The 21,424-nt window shown below is 40.7% G+C and overlaps 1 protein-coding gene across 25 annotated transcripts in view; it reads left to right on the plus strand.

Moving 5' to 3' along the window:
* Positions 1-21,424, plus strand: part of LOC124142441 (tyrosine-protein phosphatase Lar-like) — a 483,544-nt gene that overhangs the window by 339,917 nt on the left and 122,203 nt on the right. For 23 of the 25 annotated variants that reach the window (XM_046510959.2, XM_046510976.2, XM_046510967.2 and 20 more), the window contains one exon: positions 20,670-20,699. The exons of the other annotated variants lie outside the window; for them this stretch is intronic. In XM_046510959.2, the coding sequence (XP_046366915.1) occupies positions 20,670-20,699 (30 nt within the window). The remainder of the gene's footprint in view (positions 1-20,669; positions 20,700-21,424) is intronic. 25 annotated transcript variants of the gene reach the window in all.

The following is a 21,424-nucleotide window of genomic DNA, read 5'->3' on the forward strand; positions in this document are numbered from 1 at the left end:
TTCATGAATAGTTGTCGCTCTGAAATTGGAAACAAATTGAATATGAGAAACGTCTGTGTTGTTAAATCTTGGTCTCCCAAAACCCCTGCTATGTTTATATGTAGAATTAGTCCTGGATAGCCCAAGCAGTGAGAGGTGATCAAACTTGAATTGTTTCGATGGATGAATCAGTTTTTGAGGGCTGTTGGCCACTGGTTTGTCTGCTTCAGGCTCCAGAGCACATGGAATGGTGACTAGCATGGTGCTGCTGAACAGATTAAGACAACATATACTTACATCTTCATCAACCCCGGGGCACATGTGGCCCAGTCGTCTAAGGGGCCGCGATTGGCTGTGCAGAGTTGCGTCCCCTGGACACGCCAGAAACCTATGATTGTGGGTTCGAATTCCGGTTCACCCCGATTATGTTTCTAGGTTTGTCAGCACCATACCCATGCTCGTGGGTTTCACCGAAGTGGTAAACGTCTGAGACCTGCATCACTTCGGACTTTCCTCCCACATTAAGCTGACATGCCGTGATATAACTGGAATACTGTTAAAAGCGGCGTTAAACCCAACTCACTCACTCACTCACTCACTCTTCATCAACCCATTAGGGGTACCGGGTTAGATTAGGACCCCAGCAACCTATGCTGGCTGTAAGAGACCACTACATGGATCAGGTGTTCAGGCTTGGCATCTTGGTTGTTGACATGTTGACGTATTCGACAGCGTGGATCATTTCTCATAATATCAGTCACTGGATTGTCTGATCCAGATTTATTTACAGGCAGCCGTTATATAGATGGAATAATGCCGAAGGCAGTGTTTCTGAAAAAACACGTCCTTTCATATGCTGGTTCACTTTGTCCCTACAACCTGATGTATTTTAAGAAGACCTGAGTCCCCAATCAGTTGTAATGGTCTTCCATATTAGCGTTAAGGCAGTCACAATTCCATATCATTGTATTATAAGATTCTAAATGTTATGCCAAAGCAATCACGGTCACCTATCATTTAATTAAAGGGATCTCTGATATTAGCACTAGAGCAGTCATAACCCCATCGTCATTTGACTATAGGGCCTCTGACATGAGCACGAAGGCAGTCATAATCCCATATAACTTCTCTATTGGACGTTGGATAATAGAACTAAGTCAGTCGTAATCCCATATGATATCACATCGCTATAGGGTCTGATACTAAGTGTTATAAAGGGAGTTAATATCCAATATCACATCTAAGGCTCTGTATCACTGCACTGTAGGAAAATCAGCTCCACGGGACTGGATTGTGGGGTCAAGGATCTTAGCCCTATAATAATTGTAACCTTGAAGTTACAGTGGTCACATGTATGAATATCTGTTCAAAGAAGAGCTATGTGAATGTCCACAGTTTCTGTGTAAAGCATCCAGGCTGCAAAACCTCTCCCTACGTGGTCATTAAATTAAAATGGATTGAGTATCTGTCGTGCGGACAGAGATTGAAAAGACGCAGGTCCAGAGTGCATTGGACTTGGTATCAGTGTGCATCAATTTCTTCTCTCTGGCAATTTATTCCAGTCTCCAGACTATAGTGCTCAACCTGCTATAGGAGCTACTAGCATCAAATTGAAATTGACCAAATTTATTTCGAAATATAATTGCCCAAAGATGTTTTCAAGATGTTACACTGGAAAACTTGTCAGTTAAATATGTGGATGACAATTTGGGTTTGAAAGTTTGGGGATGCTGGCTGAGGAAACAAGAACATAAAGGGACACTGATTACACTGATTACCTCTCTACCAACAGTTTTTTAAAAGAACTCTTTTTTAATGCATAATCAATGAAGGAGTGTTTCAGCTTTCATGTGGACAAGTTAGACAGTTTTTTGGGTTTCAAGTTTCTATGTGCTTGTCACATGTATTAAGATTTAGTTTATTTCTGTTCTACTTACATTTCTGGTGTCCCTGGCTGAGTATTGCTGGAATATTACTAAAAGCGGCTTAAAACTATACTCACTCTCTTGCTGGAATATTGCCACAAGTGGGGTAAAACATCACTCACTCACTCTCTCACTCAAAACTTATAAACTGGGTATTTGTAGTATTATTTTATGTGTTTAATGTGTGTGGGAATGTAGTAAAAAAATCAGAAGGGATTGTCCTGTAGAGATCATGAGATATTACAGGTCTTCCAGATCCTCAGTAGGTGTTAAAATATGGTACTTGTTGTTACCCTGCCTGGTGCTTAGCAGTGGCTAAAACAAGGCCTGGTCGGCTCAGTCAGTATACTGTGTCTGAGCGTGGTATCCATGGTAACTGCGCATAGTTTCTCGGTGGGCTAGCATTATGCAACTGGCACACACAAACATGCATGAACATCGTAATGTATTAAGTGCAAAAATCTTGGAATGTGACATTAAACCGCATTTTACCTCAAAACAATACAGTTGCAGTCAGTCATATCTTAATTCTTAAATTAATCTTGACTCGCATCCTTCCAGTCGACTTCTGTTTGGAATGTTTTCATAAATACAAAAGCAGAATTCTCCATGACCATAATTGTGTGGCATTAAGAAGCTGTACTGTCAGTGAAGACAGGATTGACTTGTGGATTTCATTTGAGAGAACAAGAACTTGAAAGCTGTAAGTCAATCCTGTCTCCATGATTTTGTTAGTCCAGACAATCAGGGAACAGTACCATGGGGATGAAGAAAGTTTCAATGTACAGCCGATAATCTCAAAGAATTCTGGCGATCTCGCTGGAAGGTCATGTGACCAGCAGTCGGTGACCAAGTGACGATGTTGGTTAATGACCGTCAGTCTGAGACCATGTGATTACAGGACCGTCTATCTGCCACTGATCTGGGTCTGACTGATAACAGGGCTTCACAGCATTGACTGTCATCCTTTATGACATCATCAGCCAAACGTGATGTAATCCTTCCTTTGATTGGATGGCTGTTGTCAATAAAACGTGGATGGGATTGTTACATTTGGAATCAGGAGACTAATTGAAGTTGGTAGCCATGACTGTTCATCTCCATTTTAACAGCTTCATTAATAAAATGTTATATTTGAATCTTTTGGACGATTTGCCATGCCAAGTAGTTTCGCAAGAAGCATTATGCAGCTGTTACCATCACAAATGTTTGACATACTAACCATGCCATGTTCCCATGCAGCACTGGTTTAATGCTTTATTCCTTTTCTGGTGTCCCACACCATATTGCTGGAATACTGCTGAAAGTGGCATCGCCGATCTCACTCACTCACTCACTCACTCACTCACTCACTCACTCACTCACTCACTCACTCACTCACTCACTCACTCACTCACTCACTCACTCACTCGTTCTTTGTTACAATGGGACATGCATTATGATGTTCTTGATTCAATTTCTCCTGATTGAAGATCGGTTCAAGGAATTTGGCAGAATAATTTCAAAGTATTCCAAGACTTTTTCAGAATGTGTGTGAGAGCTATGCGGCAGCTTCACACCTTGCAGCCATCTGGGGAATTGAACCCTGTCCACTGGCTTGACAAGCAAATGCTTTAACCACTGGGCTACCCCACTGCCCCTTTTGCACGAATAAAAGGGGAACTAATCATTGATGCCACTTGTTTGTACATTCTTCCTTGACACCAGATGGAGCTCTCTACTTGGCATCATGAAGTCCAGAAACAAACATAATCCAGAAACAAACAAAATGCACAGCCCAAACCAACACTACCACTTCCTCTTTGTAATGGCTATATCATGGATATCCAACCACCTGGGAAATACGGCTCTCAGCTGTGACCCAGTTGCAGTAATGTGCAGTATTCTGTGCATGCTGTGTGGCTGTTCCATGTCACATTTGGCCTGAATGCTGTTGTAAAACACCTGATATGTTGATGACTACAAAGTTAAATCTAGCTCTTTAGTTTTCAATGAGTGAGTAAGTTTGGTTTAACGCCGCTTTTAACAGTATTCCAGTTATATCACGGCGTGTCAGCTTAATGTGGGAGGAAAGCCCGAGGTTTCAGGCCTCAGATGTTTACCACTTCGGTGAAACCAAGGAGCTCGGGCATGGTGCTGACAAATCTAGAAACATTATCAGGGCGAACCAGAATCATAGGTTTCTGGCGAGCCCAAGGGACGCAACTCTGCACAGCGAATCAAGGCGCCTAGACGTCTGGGCCAACCATAGTTTTTATTGAAGAATTATGTAATGCACATACAGCCTTTTCTTAGCATCTTGAGAACATTTTTCTTATACTGTTCAAAACAGTATTAAACCCAACACCCTCACTCACTCTTGGAATCAGTGCTATCTATATTTACAGTGTAACAAACTTAGGAGAATGTTAATAAAATAGGATGGTGGGGTAGCCTAGTGGTACAAGCATTAGCTTGTCATATTGAAGGCCCCTGTTCTATTCCCAACAATGGGTACAATGTGTGAAGCCCATTTCTGGTGTCCCCTGTGATATTGCTGGACTTTTGCTAACAGTGGCATAAAACCATACTTACTCACTCACTTAATGAAATAGCTAAATACTTAATTTGAAAAACAATTCTGAAAGAAGTGAATGTTCTCAGCATTTGACTCAGAGCGGCAGAGCTTTCTATTGAAGTGGCTCAATGCCTAACAAGGAATTAGGGACAAATACATTTGTGTCCGAGAGGAGACTAAATGGAGATGCCAGTGGAGGGATGGTGGCATGAAGGACGTCATGTGACCTGCTGTCTGCACATCTCTTTATCATGGGAACAAATCCAATTTGGGGAACTGTAATATGTCAATCTTCGGGATATTAGCAAATGGAGATCTGTGGAGGAGTGTTCTCCTGCCTGCAATGTCTGAGAGGCTCGTCACCAGCCAACTCCCTGGAAATTGATATTTGAAGCAGTCTTGGTAGATGTTAGAATGTTTGTTTGGCTGTAGAAATACAGTTTAGGTCATGGTTGATGATAGGAATGCTGGTAGGGTATTGATATATTGTTTTATGTCATGGTATGTGATTGGAAACAGAATGCTGCTAAGTCATGATTGGTTGTAGAGATGTCTGTATCTTTAGGTCATGGTTGGTTGTAGAGATGTCTATATGTTTAGGTCATGGTTGGTGATAGAGATTCCTGTATGTTTAGGTCATGGTTGGTGATAGAGATTCCTGTATGTTTAGGTCATGGTTGGTTGGTGATAGAGATTCCTGTATGTTTAGGTCATGGTTGGTGATAGAGATTCCTGTATGTTTAGGTCATGATTGGTTGTAGAGATGCCTGTATGTTTAGTTCATGATTGGTTGTAGAGATGCCTGTATGTTTAGTTCATAGTTGGTTGTAGAGATGCCTGTATCTTTAGGTCATGGTTGTAGTGATGCCAATATCTTTAGGTCATGGTTGGTTGTAGAGATGTCTGTATCTTTAGGTCATGGTTGGTGATAGAGATTCCTGTATGTTTAGGTCATGGTTGGTGATAGAGATGTCGATATGTTTAGGTCATGGTTGGTGATAGAGATTCCTGTATGTTTAGGTCATGATTGGTTGTAGAGATGTCTGTATCTTTAGGTCATGGTTGGTGATAGAGATTCCTGTATGTTTAGGTCATGGTTGGTGATAGAGATGTCGATATGTTTAGGTCATGGTTGGTGATAGAGATTCCTGTATGTTTAGGTCATGGTTGGTGATAGAGATGTCGATATGTTTAGGTCATGGTTGGTGATAGAGATTCCTGTATGTTTAGGTCATGGTTGGTTGGTTGTGGAGATGTCTATATGTTTAGGTCATGGTTGGTTGGTTGTAGAGATGTCTATATGTTTAGGTCATGGTTGGTGATAGAGATTCCTGTATGTTTAGGTCATGGTTGGTGATAGAGATTCCTGTATGTTTAGGTCATGGTTGGTGATAGAGATTCCTGTATGTTTAGGTCATGGTTGGTTGGTTGTAGAGATGTCTATATGTTTAGGTCATGGTTGGTTGTAGAGATGTCTGTATCTTTAGGTCATGGTTGGTGATAGAGATTCCTGTATGTTTAGGTCATGGTTGGTGATAGAGATGTCGATATGTTTAGGTCATGGTTGGTGATAGAGATTCCTGTATGTTTAGGTCATGGTTGGTTGGTTGTGGAGATGTCTATATGTTTAGGTCATGGTTGGTTGGTTGTAGAGATGTCTATATGTTTAGGTCATGGTTGGTGATAGAGATTCCTGTATGTTTAGGTCATGGTTGGTGATAGAGATTCCTGTATGTTTAGGTCATGGTTGGTGATAGAGATTCCTGTATGTTTAGGTCATGGTTGGTTGGTTGTGGAGATGTCTATATGTGTAGGTCATGGTTGGTTGGTTGTAGAGATGTCTATATGTTTAGGTCATGGTTGGTGATAGAGATTCCTGTATGTTTAGGTCATGGTTGGTTGGTTGTAGAGATGTCTATATGTTTAGGTCATGGTTGGTGATAGAGATTTCTGTATGTTTAGGTCATGGTTGGTTGGTTGTAGTGATGCCAATATGTTTAGGTCATGGTTGGTGATAGAGATTCCTGTATGTTTAGGTCATGGTTGGTGATAGAGATTCCTGTATGTTTAGGTCATGGTTGGTTGTAGAGATGTCTATATGTTTAGGTCATGGTTGGTTGTAGAGATGTCTATATGTTTAGGTCATGGTTGGTTGTAGAGATGTCTATATGTTTAGGTCATGGTTGGTGATAGAGATTCCTGTATGTTTAGGTCATGGTTGGTGATAGAGATTCCTGTATGTTTAGGTCATGGTTGGTTGGTTGTAGAGATGTCTATATGTTTAGGTCATGGTTGGTGATAGAGATTCCTGTATGTTTAGGTCATGGTTGGTTGTAGAGATTCCTGTATGTTTAGGTCATGGTTGGTTGGTTGTAGAGATGTCTATATGTTTAGGTCATGGTTGGTGATAGAGATTCCTGTATGTTTAGGTCATGGTTGGTTGGTTGTAGAGATGTCTATATGTTTAGGTCATGGTTGGTGATAGAGATTCCTGTATGTTTAGGTCATGGTTGGTTGGTTGTAGAGATGTTTATATGTTTAGGTCATGGTTGGTGATAGAGATTCCTGTATGTTTAGGTCATGGTTGGTTGTAGAGATGTCTGTATCTTAAGGTCATGGTTGGTTGGTTGTAGAGATGTCTATATGTTTAGGTCATGGTTGGTGATAGAGATTCCTGTATGTTTAGGTCATGGTTGGTGATAGAGATTCCTGTATGTTTAGGTCATGGTTGGTTGTAGAGATGTCTATATGTTTAGGTCATGTTTGGTTGGTTGTAGAGATGTCTATATGTTTAGGTCATGGTTGGTTGTAGAGATGTCTATGTGTTTAGGTCATGGTTGGTTGTAGAGATGTCTATATGTTTAGGTCATGGTTGGTTGTAGAGATGTCTATATGTTTAGGTCTTGGTTGGTGATAAATATACCTGTAGGCCAAGCATTGTTTAGGTCAATATTTGTGAAAGGATATCTTGCAACTGTTCATGCTACAGTCATTGATAGGAGTGCTTGGAGGCTGAATACTGTTGAGGTTTGTGTAGGCTGAATACTGTTAAGGTTTGTGTGGGCTGAATACTGTTCAGGTGGGTGTAGGCTGAATTCTATAAAATGGCTGATTCTCCATCAAATCCCACTTTCACTCACTCATCATTTTTTTCAGTTTTAAAGCTTTCTTGAATATTCATAAAGTGTATGAGAATAATAATTGAATTGTTGTTCCAGAATCTTGGGAATGTCAAAGAATTTAGGTTAAATCATTAATCATGTCAGAAAGTAGTCCAAATTTCTCATTTTCTTGCATGGCCCAATAACACTTGAATCCAAATGATCATGGCCAAATAATCAGAGAAATCCGGATTCCGCCTTTTTAAGCTGTCCGTGTTAAGGCGAGCTGAAGAAGTTTGATGCAACGACATTGGACCGGAGTCTTGAGACAGGTGCATATGGCATGAGATCCATTACCTCAGTGCAAATGGTAATAGGAAGACGAGTCTGTTCTTCCTCGGCTCCCGACAACATCATCGGGCCTCCCGGAGACTGCCTCGCTTGTCGTTCAACGCAACCTGCGATCAATACTCACCAAATGTTTCAGCTGTATGCTCGTCAGCCATGAACAGCCTTGTGACTTTTGTAGGGCCTCTTGTCGGTGTTTGGTATGAGACCATCTAATTAGTTGACTTGCAACTGAAATGTCCAAGAATAAGTTTATTGTCTACAGCAAAATAAGGGTGCTGAAACCTATGAGGAGTCAAGACTGTCTTGAAGACTTGCTCTTTGGCAGTTTGATAGGCTTGTCCGCTTGACATTGTCACTTTGTTTATGCAGAATCCGATACTGTTTTCCTAATGATTTATCCTCTGAGAGGGTCTCCAGTCAAAATCTTTCAGTCTCTCTGCTCCAGCTCCATTGGCCATGCTTCTGCAGAGCATCAGACATGTTATTAACTTTTAAGAAGCTGTAATACTTTCTGTGTCAAAGATACTGTGAAAGGTTGGAAATGGTGAACAAACACTTTCTAAAGGAAACTGTATTGATGTGTGTGTGCAAGATCAGACAGGAAGAAATGAGTGATACATATTTTCTACAGCCTATATTTCTTGTTTTTCCTGATGAAGTAGTTTACTTTCACATGTATGTTTTTATTGATTTTTTACCCTTTACAATAAATGTATAATGGTGAACACGCCCACACTCATAGATACATGCTTCTGGGCCTTATGTTTCAAGGTCGTACGTACTCTGAATTCTCTAAGCCTGGCACAGCACCTGAGTGTGTCTTGCACTCTATTAATGCCTTCCAATACAGACTGGTCCCTGGCTGTAGAGGCAGATTATTTTTGCTATCTATTAAAATACCTATGTTTGGAGATCATTTGTTTGATGACTCATTATCATTACTCTGTGCAGAGTGAAAATCAGAGAGAAACTTATTTTCAAAAATCATCATGTAAATCAAGGTGGAACTGTTTTATTAATATTAATATATTTACTTAAGATGCTTTTGTAAAATAAATTTTGTAACAAAATGTCCCAAATTGAGAAATAATGACTTTTTGGTTGTGCAAACAACATAATTGGGACCTTGTCTTTGTTTACGACCTATGGGACGGTCAGAATAGGTCCCAAGGGACCTTATTACCAGGTAGAATAGGTCTTCAGCCCATGCTTGCCATAGAAGGCGACTATGCTTGTTGTAATGGGACAGGGTGGTCAGGCTCGCAGACTTGGTTGATGCATGTCATTGTATCCCAAGTGCGTGGATCAATGCTGATAATGTCACTCACTGGATTGTCTGGTCCAGACTCGATTATTTACAGACTGCCGCCATATACCTGGAATACTGCTGAGTGAGGCGTTAAACAATAACAAACAAACCTTATTACCTTGTAAAGGCTCACTTAAACAGGCATCAGGTAGTGAAGCTCGGAAACCTATCTGATTACATGTCATCATAACCCAATGACCATTGCTTACGCTTTCAGTCACTGGTTTGTCTGGTCCAGACTTTATTGTTTACAGGTTGCCATGATATAGCTGGAATATTGCTGACTCAACAACATTCACTCATTCACTCCTTCATGTAGAATACAGAATCATATCTACTTGTCATTTTGATTGCCTAACCTTAATATTTCCATGGACCACCTTAGTTGTCTAGTGGATAGAGCGTCTACCCAGAGAATGGAAGGTTTGTGCTTTCATCCCCAGCCGCATCACAAAAAAAAATTAAGGATGGGAATTAGATGTTACCCTTCCTGGCATTTGTAATTAAGGCGATAAAACAAAGGAATGGTCAGTGAGTAAGGAGGATGGCCTTAACATGTGGAGATAGACAAAGGATCGTCTAAAGAGCTGCCTCAAAGGGTATCTGGTGGTTGCAGTCTTTGACATGGTTGTTTGTGTGTCGTTGTACCCAAGAAACGTGGATCATTGCTGTCAACATCTACTGATCTTTCTCCAATCCAAACGCAGGTGGTGGAGTGGCCATGTGGTTAAGGCAGGTGCTTGTCACGCTGAAGGCCAGGTTAAGTCTCAAGGCGTGAAGTCTGTTTTCTGTGTCCCTCCACTGATATTGTGGGGATATTGACAACAGCAAGACTCACTCACTCACTCTAATCCAGACCTGAATATGTGTGAACTACCATATTTTACCTAGTCACTCAATCAGACCGGAGCTTTTAGAAGATTGTGGGAACTTGTTAGAATAGGTCTTCAGCAACCCATGCTTGCCGTAAATGGAAAATATGCTTGTCGTAAGAGGCAACTGATGGGATCGGGTGGTCAGCCTCACTGACTTGGTTGATGCATGTCATCGTATCCCAACTGCGTAGATTGATGCTCATGATGTCAATCACTGGATTGTCTGGTCCAGACTCATTTATTTACAGACCGCCGTCATTGCTGAGTGCGGCGTTAAACAACAAACAAAAATCTGATTTTGTTTTATTTTGTTTCATCAAAACTAAAGGGTTTGCAATTAACTCAGAAAAGTGATATTGTGAAGTTGGTGCTAATCTTTGATATTCTAATTGAATCTGGTCTGATGGTGCAGATAAGATTATTTGTGTTTCTGGAGGAGTCTTAAAGCCATGACTTTCTGTGGCTTGATCCACTTTGTTGGGAGGGGAATTGCTTTGGAACATAAAGGCCTGACGCCATTGATCGGAGCTCACATCATAGACTTCCTTACCACCTAGACAAAATTACTAATGAATTCTCAAGTACCTTGGAAACTCTGTTCCAGTAGTATCAGCCTTTCAACACTGAAGCACACAAACCTTTGCCCTTGATTAAAAAGTGGATTGTGGTGCAAACTGCAGTGTCTTATTGCTTCCAGTAAGAGCAGATTGGGAGACGAAGGAGGAACCTGGTGCATGCAGTGAATAAACGTCAGAATCGTTTCCATAGCAACACTTAGCCATTCCTCGCGATCAATATTTCACCTTCTAGTTCAATAGTTTTACTGGTGATGCTGTTTTAGATATGGGGAACTAGGAATTCCCTTCAGACCTTGTCTTTGTCCCTGACTTGTCTTGACATTAAAAGAAATTGTTCCAATCGTGGTTGCAACCATCTAATGTTGCCCCTATGTCTAGTGGTTGTGTATTGTCAGGGTAGTGACTCAGTGTGGGGACTTCCTAGACCCTCCTGTCCAACAGCCACCTTGTGCTGTGACTCATCAGCAACCCAGACTTCCCAGGAATAGCCAGGAATTGGGGCTTTTTGTTGTTATGCATCATATGTTGCAGCATGGGGCCTGATAGTCGTAAGCTTAATGTTCATCCCTGAGGGGCTCAGTTTAATCAAATAAAGTGTTTTTCAGTTCTTCAAATAAAAGAGGTTTTTTTTCAATTGTCCATGGTCGCTAAAGTGCAGGATAAGAGAATCTAGTAGGCCAAAATAAGAGTTGAATGAAGTTTAATTGGATGGCTCTGGGATTTCTTGATTTTAAGGAGAATACTAATTGGGATGCAGAGTTGTGTGGTAAGATGGAAAAGATAAATCTTCTACGTGGGGCATGACTTTAGTTAACATGGCCTGCCTGTGCAAGATTAGTTTCTTTGGTCTAACATGGGTTCCTGATGATCATGCATATGTTCAGTCTTATTACCTAAATGACTCCGGGTAGGGATCTCAGTTCCGTGGTCTTCTTCTTTTGCATCTGTCAGCACTTCCTGTTTTGGTAATGCGAGACATATTTGACACAATATCCAGTTGTTCACACACGAACATGTACAGTTGGTCCTGAGGTCTGACTCACCACAACTTGCAGTACAGAGTTGTGTCCCTTAGATGCTTGGATCAGTTTCTTGTTGGTTTGAATCCCAGGTTTGACCAAGTTACAATTCTTGGTCTTTCAATGCTGAAGTTTCATTAAATTGGTTAAATTCATTCCCTATTATCACTGTGCATCACTTCAAGCTTTCCTTCCCCATCCAGCTGACTCGCAGTGATATACCGTATTCGACGTAATAAGAACCCAGGGCGCTCTCAAAATTAGAAATAGGAGTCTCTTATTAGAATATTATTTTGGCTGGGAAAAAAACAGTTGAAAGTCCGGAAATTTAATAATTGTTCACTAGCCAATATATTAGCAAATATTGCTGTGGGTGCTTATTTGAGCGGGGCGCTTATGACTTCGAATACGGTAACAGGAATTAGGGCTGGGACTCGGGTCAGGTCGGTACTAAGTAGGACCTGTGGTTAGTCATATGATATATTGTTTTATGACCAAATAAATCTTGAGACCTATGGCTACACTATATGTGACTAATGTTTGCATTCCTTCTGACTTCATATGTTTGCAAAAAGATGAAACTTCAGTCAACTTCAGTTTCTGCATGACCAGATCGTTTTATACATGTATCTAAATACATTTTGCCAGGGCTATGGTCAAACTATTCCCAATCGGACATTTGTAACTATCTCTTGAGACCTAAAGCGGGTACCCGGGTCGGTTTGGGTGGGTAATAGCAGGGTGGGGACCTGCGTAGTAAATTTGGACTCATCCCAGCCCTAACAGGAATCTGTTCAAAGCAGCGTTAAACCCAACTTACTCACCATGTTATCACTGCCCACAACCCAGCTTCAAGACTCCGAGACACAAACAAACATCTCCAAAGTTGACCATCATTCAAAGCAAGAAAGCTGCAGCTGTTCTTGAGATCTTTGATAGGCTGGGAATCATCTTCAGAAAAAGCATTGTCATTTCCATTATCAGGCTGCTTCATGTTATTGGTGACGTATGTTTAATGAATGAAGCGGCTGACAAACAGAAACAGTAATAATCCTCGCCAATTATCTCCTTGAGGACCATTATTTCATCATTGTTCCCGGACAACACCTGCTTCCGGATACATTTGGATTATTACCCTGTGAGGCCAGGATGGTTTTTTTTACTATTAACATGACCTTGTTCAAAGGGAGGACTCTGGAAGACAAATAATAAGAAAGGACGTTAGAGGTATCAGATCAGTGATGAATATTGAACTGTGCAGACTTCTTGTCCTGTTCCTTTTTAAGCAGACCTCCTTGGTCTAGTGATTGAGCGTCCGCCCAGAGAGCAGAAGGCCCAAGGTTCGATCCCTGGCTGTGTCGTACCAAAGGACGTTAAAAGATGGTACTTTTTGTTACCCTGTCTGCCGGCACATCACTATATAAGTGCAGCAGTAATCTTGGAATCAAAGTTTAACCCCATTTCACCTAGCCTCCTTTGTAAGCAATGGACATTGGTGAGGGAGTAGGCAAGTGGTTTGTGCTGAAGACCCAGATTTGATTCCCAACATGGGTGCATTGTGTGGAGCCCATTCTTCGTATGTCATTCCATGGTATGGCTGTAATATTAGTGTTCTCAGCTATTGAGAGGGGGCTCCTGGCTTGACAAGGCCTTGAGCTTTTTATTTGTCTTACATAGGCCTTAAATCAGCATTTGCCTTGAAGAAACCTTGAAAATATACAGGACTTGAAAATATCTTGCATTGCACCTACACATCAATTTTTTTACTATTTATGTATGAAATACAAACATGCATGGGAATGTCCACAATCGCATGCAATAAAAATGCTGCGTGATAACGAGTAATTTAAACTTTGTAGCTGATTTTGCATGCCTCATTTGTAAGATGACGCTTGAATTACGAGTGTTCTACTGAATGAGTGCGATTGCAATCCTGGATGAGCTTCTTACCCTATTACGGCACTGAAAGTTTGCATGTGTCAGCGGCGAGCTGAAGTGGTGTTTACGAAGTATAATGTTTCTCTTAATGGGCAAGACAATATTTAATTTACATTGGTGTGCAAAGTATACAAGGGACAGGCATAAAGCACTAGGCAGTGTTGGCCACAGAACTTGCATCTTAGCAAAGATGGGGAATCTGCTTTTGAAGTTGCCTGCTTGAAGCCATCTTCTTGTTTGTGTTATTTATTTGCCTTGAATTGACTAAAGGTACATTGAAAAAGTCTTGCGTTTGTTAAGGACAAATCTGTACCAACCCTTTTTGAGTATTACTATTCGATATATATAATACCTTTATGACAGCGTTGGTGGGGGTGGCCTCATGGTTAATGCGTTCCCTCTGCAGTGAATATTGAGTATTACTATTCGATATATATACTACCTTTAGGACAGGGTTGGTGGGGATGGCCTCGTGGTTAATGCGTTCCCTCTGCAGTGAATATTGAGTATTACTATTCGATATATACAATACCTTTAGGACAGGGTTGGTGGGGGTGGCCTCGTGGTTAATGCGTTCCCTCTGCGGTGACTATTGAGTATTACTATTCGATATATACAATACCTTTAGGACAGGGTTGGTGGGGGTGGCCTCGTGGTTAATGCGTTCCCTCTGCAGTGACTATTGAGTATTACTATTCGATATATACAATACCTTTAGGACAGGGTTGGTGGGGGTGGCCTCGTGGTTAATGCGTTCCCTCTGCAGTGAATATTGAGTATTACTATTCGAAATATACAATACCTTTAGGACAGGGTTGGTGGGGGTGGCCTTGGGTTAATGTGTTCCCTCTGCAGTGAATATTGCTAAAAGTCGCATCAAACTCATCTCACTCCAACCTTGATACAGTTAGGTCTCTTGCAATAGGTCATGACACTGCCAAAAGAACGGTCTATGAAGTATGCAGTAGCAAAAAAAAATTCACTTTGAAAAAAATATGACCAGGCAGATCTGTGATCCAAGTAATAAGGAAGGTTGGCCTAAAAGTGCTTTTGTTTCTCCAATAAATCTTCATTCATTACAGATTAGAACAGGACTGTATGCTCCAGTATCTCAAGGTACACACAATTAATCATGGTTAGCGATCCTGTGGTAATTTGCCCAGCCTTGCAGTGGTCTAATACATGTTTTGTTAAAGAGGCCTAGCCTCCACAGTATACAGTCCTGTTTGCTTTTGTCACCAGTATAAAGAGCAGGGTTATCCATAAATTTACAAGTAATCCTGTATTGAGCTGTAAATTGCAATTACCATTGGCGCCAATGAAATGCAAGAGGAATGCTCATACCGTATCTTAACGTCATTACGTGTCTAAGGATACATGTTTTTGTTTCCAAGAAGAGAGGCTTTAGGGATTATTTTTTTGTTTGTTCTAAACTTACTTTTAATCCAGAACTTCAGATGACTAATGACATCATAAACACAGGGTTTTTTCAGTGCTGTTTTGGACCAGGATGGGGATGGGGGTCCAGATAGTGCCAAGTACCCTAGGGTGGTAGTAAGAGATGGTCATAGGGGAAACAGTTCTCAGCTGCAATAGTCTGTCCCGCCACTGTTGAGGTGATCACAAGTCAGCACAGCCCACAACCTCACACCATACCCCCTCGAGATGATTCTACGTCAGAATAGGCCATCATAAGAGCTGACTAAAATGAGGTGGTCAAGCTCAGTGACTTATTATGTGTCATCACACTCTGGTGGCACTGTGATATCACTGAAACACTGTTCAAAACAGTGTTAAACCCAACTTACTCACATCCAGGTGATGCTGTGATATAACTGGAATACTGTTCAAAACAGTGTTAAACCCAACTTACTCACTCACACCCTGGTGGCGCCGTGATATCACTGGAACACTGTTCAAAACAGTGTTAAACCCAACTTACTCACTCACACCCAGGTGATGCTGTGATATCACTGGAACACTGTTCAAAACAGTGTTAAACCATACTTACTCACTCACACTCTGGTGGCGCTGTGATATCACTGGAACACTGTTCACAACAGTGTTAAATCCAACTTACTCACTCACACCCTGGTGGCGCTGTGATATCACTGGAACACTGTTCAAAACAGTGTTAAATCTAACTTACCCACTCACACCCAGGTGGCGCTGTGATATCACTGGAACACTGTTCAAAACAGCGTTAAACCCAACTTACTCACTCCCACCCTGGTGGCGCCGTGATATCACTGGAACACTGTTCAAAACAGTGTTAAACCCAACTTACTCACTCACACCCTGGTGGAGCTGTGATATCACTGGAACAATGTTCAAAACAGTGTTTAACCCAACTTACTCACTCACACCCTGGTGGCGCCGTGATATCACTGGAACAATGTTCAAAACAGTGTTAAACCCAACTTACTCACTCACCACCTGGTGGCGCCGTGATATCACTGGAACAATGATCAAAACAGTGTTAAACCCAACTTACTCACACCCTGGTGGCATGGACTTTTGCTCATGCTTTCAGTCACTGGTTTGCCTGGGTCAGACTAGAAGTGACTCAATCATTGCTGACTGCTGCCTTAAGCAACATGGACTCACCGGAGTAAACTGTCCATGTTGGTTAGTGGTGGATGGTCGCTTTATCAAGCAATGGTTTGTCAGCTCCGGACTTGAGTAGGATGTGGTTCTGCATTGCTCCTCACTGGAATAGCCTGTCCATGTTGGTTATTGGTGGATGTTCTCACTATCAACCAATGACTTGTCAGCTCCTAACCTCACTGGGATGTGGTTCTGCTTTGCTCCTCACTGGAATAGCCTGTCCATGTTGATTATTGCCCAGGCTTCATAGATATTAGATATTGAAATTTGAATGCTGGCCATTTTTCAAAATGGCCACAAGGGTCACCAAATCTGTTCCCGTCTTGAATCAATCCTAACTGTGTGCCAAATTTCATACTTGGATCACAAAGTGCACATTTTCTGGCTAAGCCTATGGACTCTCAGTAGGATGTGGCTCTGCTTTACTACTGTAGACTAAGGCATTGTACTTTAAGTTTCAAGGTGTATGGAGAAATTGTTACCCAAGTCTTCAGTTTGTTCTTTTGGTCAACTTGGATCTAAATTGGATCACTTCATGGTAGTTAATATATTAATGTATCTACTGATTTGTTATGGTGATGACAGAGAGAGTTAATGACAGTTTACAGTGCGTTTTGCAATCTATGTCACAGCTATGTGCTCATTCTAATTACATTGGGCATATTAATATTGTCCATATACAAGCCACAACTACCTAACTATTGTAATGCATGAGAAATTGTTTAACCAAGATTAAAATTGTTTAACCAAGATTAAAATTGTTTAACCAAGATTAAAATCCACTAAATGTTGACATGGTTTGCCTTTGACTAAGGGGTTGACTTGCAGTCAATGAGGGGGCACGGGTGGCCCAGTCGTCCAAGGCGCCGCGATTCGCTGTGCAGAGTTGCGTCCCTTGGGCACGTTAGAAACCTATGATTGTGGGTTCGAATCCCGGTTCACCCCGATTATGTTTCTAGGTTTGTCAGCACCATACCCGTGCTCGTGGGTTTCACCGAAGTGGTAAACGTCTGAGACCTGCATCACTTGGGGCTTTCCTCCCACATTAAGCTGACACGCCGCAATATAACTGGAATACTGTTAACTGAACAGACACTGAGCATGGTCAGAATCCAGCAAACTTGAACTCTCCAAATCGAGAAAACCAGAATGATAAGGGGAGAAATTTCTCATTTATCAAATGACTCCCATATCTCATAAAGTTTGTGCGGTTTTCCCACCCACCCTGCGATTGATTTTGTGAGTGATGATGCATACTGGGAAGTGTGTTGTCGTTTGCCAAAGCTGGCGCCAACGTACTTTGATGTCATCTGTGCCTCTGGGACTCGTCCAGAGGACGGAACTCCGCTGCCCTTTTGAAGCTGGTTGTGGTACCAGAATGGGGAAATACGCCACAGTTTCAAAGAAGACTTTCCTACACAGCTGTCAATACATTCTGAATATTAAGAGATGAGGATTATTATAATTGCTTGTTGGTTTGTCACATGGATGACTCGCTATCAGACAGTTTTGTAGACATACTTAATATTGGCATTGCAGTAAATATTGGGGTTTTCATTGGGCATATTTGATTCTCACACGTCTCTATGCTTGAGACTTTTGTGTCTTGAAGGGAAATTTTAGCATGAAGGTTCTGAAGTTCTTAAAGTGTAGGGATTTGAATTCAGTGTCAATTTGATTGAAACTTATGCATAAGAGACTAAAATAGCTTTGAGGATCGCTTGTGCTGGAGAAGGGGGAGACCCCAGTGGACTTGGGCAGAAGAACTGCTGCCGATGCGGTTTATGAACACTAGAGATTTCTTTACAGATGATCCTGATGGGTTACAGAGGTGTACGAACAATATTTGTAAATTGATCTATCTGTTATCACTGTTTGACCAAACCGTTTTTAGAGGACAACTAAATATCAGAAGTGAGAAGCTTCATTCCGAGACTGTTGTTTACTTTCTTATCTGTGATTGGCCAGCAGTCCGTTAGGGTGAGTGAGTCAGATAAGTACACTTGCACTCACTTGGATTTAATTTGATTTTCTCGAATTTGTTTCAGTTCTTTCATGATAGAAGATTTTCATCTAACTGAATACTTATGTGGTTACATGTAGTATCTTCAGTTCCAAAAGAAAAGTTTAAAGTATATAGTGTCACATTTTGGTGGTAAAAGCGGACAGTGAAAGCATTGATCTTTGCTCATGTCATCAACCATTGGTTTGCTTTGTCCAGAATCAATTATTTACAGGCTGCTGTGATGCAGCTTTAATATTGATGGCTTCTAACACACACACACACACACACACACACACACACACACACACACACACACACACACACACATTCAGAAATCTCTGAGTGAGTGTATGTGTGTTTGCAATTTGTGCCTTCCGTTTTGAGGTGGATATGAGTCCTGCATTTTAGCAGCGATAGAAACTAATATTTTTAGTCCACTAGTCCTTATAATGATAACATATAGAAAATCTCTTAAAAATGGCAAATTTCTACTAATCCTCAACAATTGGGCAGTTTGGCAAGGACTACAGGACAAGTGCCAATTTCTCACACTGTATAGTTTGATAAATTTGACTTGTTTTAGGGGTAGATTTGTTCCTCATTTATTCCTGGAATACAGGATTTATTGTCTGGCTGAGTAGCGTATATCTTCAGTTATCAGCTTGTGTTATCCCATCTAGGGGGAATGTTGTTATCATGGGTGTGACCAGTGGAGATCTGTGGGACATTCACACCAGGTCACTATAGGTCACTATAGGTACACTCTCTGATAGGCTGTCCTACTCTGTAATCTTGCTGATGTGACATTTATCAGGCATACTAATATTACTGGTCTCATAGACATTTTGTGTTTTATAAATGACAAAAGAAAAGAAAAAAATTCTGATTCAGTATAATAGAGGTTGCTGACATTTTTCAGTGATGGTAGAAGTGTGTGTGTGAGTGTGAGTGAAAGTGTTGTGTGTGTGGTGTTTGTGTTGTGTCAGTGAGTGAGAGAGGATTGAAAGTACTTTTATTTAGGCCTGGTTCCACAGAGCAATCTTTGTAGTATGACTCGTCTGTGTGTGACAGTCGTGCTTTGATTGCTCTGTGTAATGAAACCTGACTAATTTGATTTCCATATGCATACATTTAGCTTTGAATTGATCACTTAAGATTAATGTTGTATTAACTCAGGCAAATTAAATTTTAGCAACGAATGACTTTAATAATTTTGACATTAACTCCACATTATGCCATTACTTATGTATGATTGAGTACCTTTTGTTTAACATGACCGTTGTAATCAATGTCTGTATCAAAAATGTACTATAATGTTTCTACGTTATGTGGGGAACTGACAGAAAATGTCCTGTTTATAACATTTGTGTTTGTTTACAAATTCTGTCGTGTTGACAGAAGTGTTTTGTCCAAAATGAAGGTGTGTGTGTCAACACCTTCCCGTGTTTGCCAGTGTAACTGCTGTGCGCTGTGACTGCTATTCATGTTCCCAAAATCCATCTAAATAACTGCAGTGCAAGTCCTCAATGTCTCAGTCAAGGGGAGATAACTATGCGCTGGCATTTTATGGACGCTTCTCATGCTCTTGATATTTTTCTCCACTGTTCTGTTATCTGATTGAACTCGTAATACACTCGATGTATAACACTGTCACATCTTGATGCTCATAGTTGTTCTTAGGAAAACAAATACTACCGTGTTGGGAAGTAATAAATTTTTCATATTTCGACATCGCCCAAAGTAGTAAATTGTCTTTTTTCATGGAGACAGGTTTTCTGTGCATAGAGACAAGTGCATTGAAACTAAGCTTTTCACAGTTTCATTTAGAAAAAGGCCTAAACTATCATGTGTAAAGAAAAATTTCAGTTTTCAGATCGAATGACATTTCCGGAGTCTATAGCAAGGTTCGAATTTAATAGTTAAAGAGTGAAAAAGGAATTGCTTGTGAATATTAAAAGTTGCAAGCAAAATATGAAATTTACATCAATAAAAGATGTCTAATGTTGAAGTTTAAATGTCTTTATTATTTAGCAACTGTAATATTGTTAGATAAATACATAAGAATAAGTTGTCAGTGAACCATCCAACATCATTTATGATCAAATATTTGGTTAATGACAGTGATTACTGGTAGATAAACTATAAAAATTTTAATCACTCAGTCCAAAATCTGTTTCGATGAATTTCAGTGTTAGATACAGACATGTATCGATCTGTGTAATATCAACACACAAATGTGACTGATTTACACACATTTTTCACGTTAACATCTGTTAAATTCGAACCTTGGCATGGGCATTGTCAGGAATATTTTGAAAATATTTTTCATCAAAAGCAAATTTAACTAGGTCCAAAAGTATAGACAGAATAAAACAAATAAAGTTATTTTATGAGAATTTAATGTGTTTTTCCATTTAACCAACAGGTGGTAATCCTTGGGTAGTTAAATATGAAGGTAAAAACCATGTACATGTATTTAACTTGCAAATTATGTGTCTTGTGAAACCACTTTCCTCTTGTAAGAATTATCTCCCATGCCACAATGCTATTTTTTCCGCTTCGGCCATTTATGCTATGTCTCACGTTGATGCTGAAGGGGGGATCCCTTTAGCTCAGTTAGGACAATACAGAGGTTTCTGAACCATAGACAATAAGATGCAGGATTTTAAGGAACAATATTTTAGAACAAATTTGAAAATGCAGCCAGGCCATATGAAGGAATCTTGAGTAAGAGCGTGTGTGTTTTACACCGCTTATCACATCGGGACACCAGAAATGGGCTTCACACATTGTATCCATGTGGGGAATTGAACCCAGGACTTTGGTGCGACAAGCAAACACTTCACCACTAGGCTAACAGACCCTTTGTATAGGTCAGCAGCCTGCATCACTTTTGGCTTTACTCCATCACCTTGTCATGTGATATGAGCTTATTAAAAGCTGTGAGTGAGTTTGGTTTTATGCCGCTTTTGGCAATATTCCAGCAATATCACGGCTGGGATACCAGAGATGGGCCTCACACATTCTACCCATTTCGGTAATCGAACCTGGGTCTTCGGCATGACGAGCGAACACTTTAACCACTAGGCTACCCGACCGCCCCTTCAAAGCTGTGTGTAACCCAACTTATTTTTATTAGTTGTCTTGCTGCAATTTCAAATTTTCATCATCTCAATTAAG

The sequence above is a fragment of the Haliotis rufescens genome, unplaced genomic scaffold, assembly GCF_023055435.1.
Source record: "Haliotis rufescens isolate VD_foot unplaced genomic scaffold, xgHalRufe1.0.p SCAF_2, whole genome shotgun sequence".
NCBI lineage: Eukaryota > Metazoa > Mollusca > Gastropoda > Lepetellida > Haliotidae > Haliotis > Haliotis rufescens.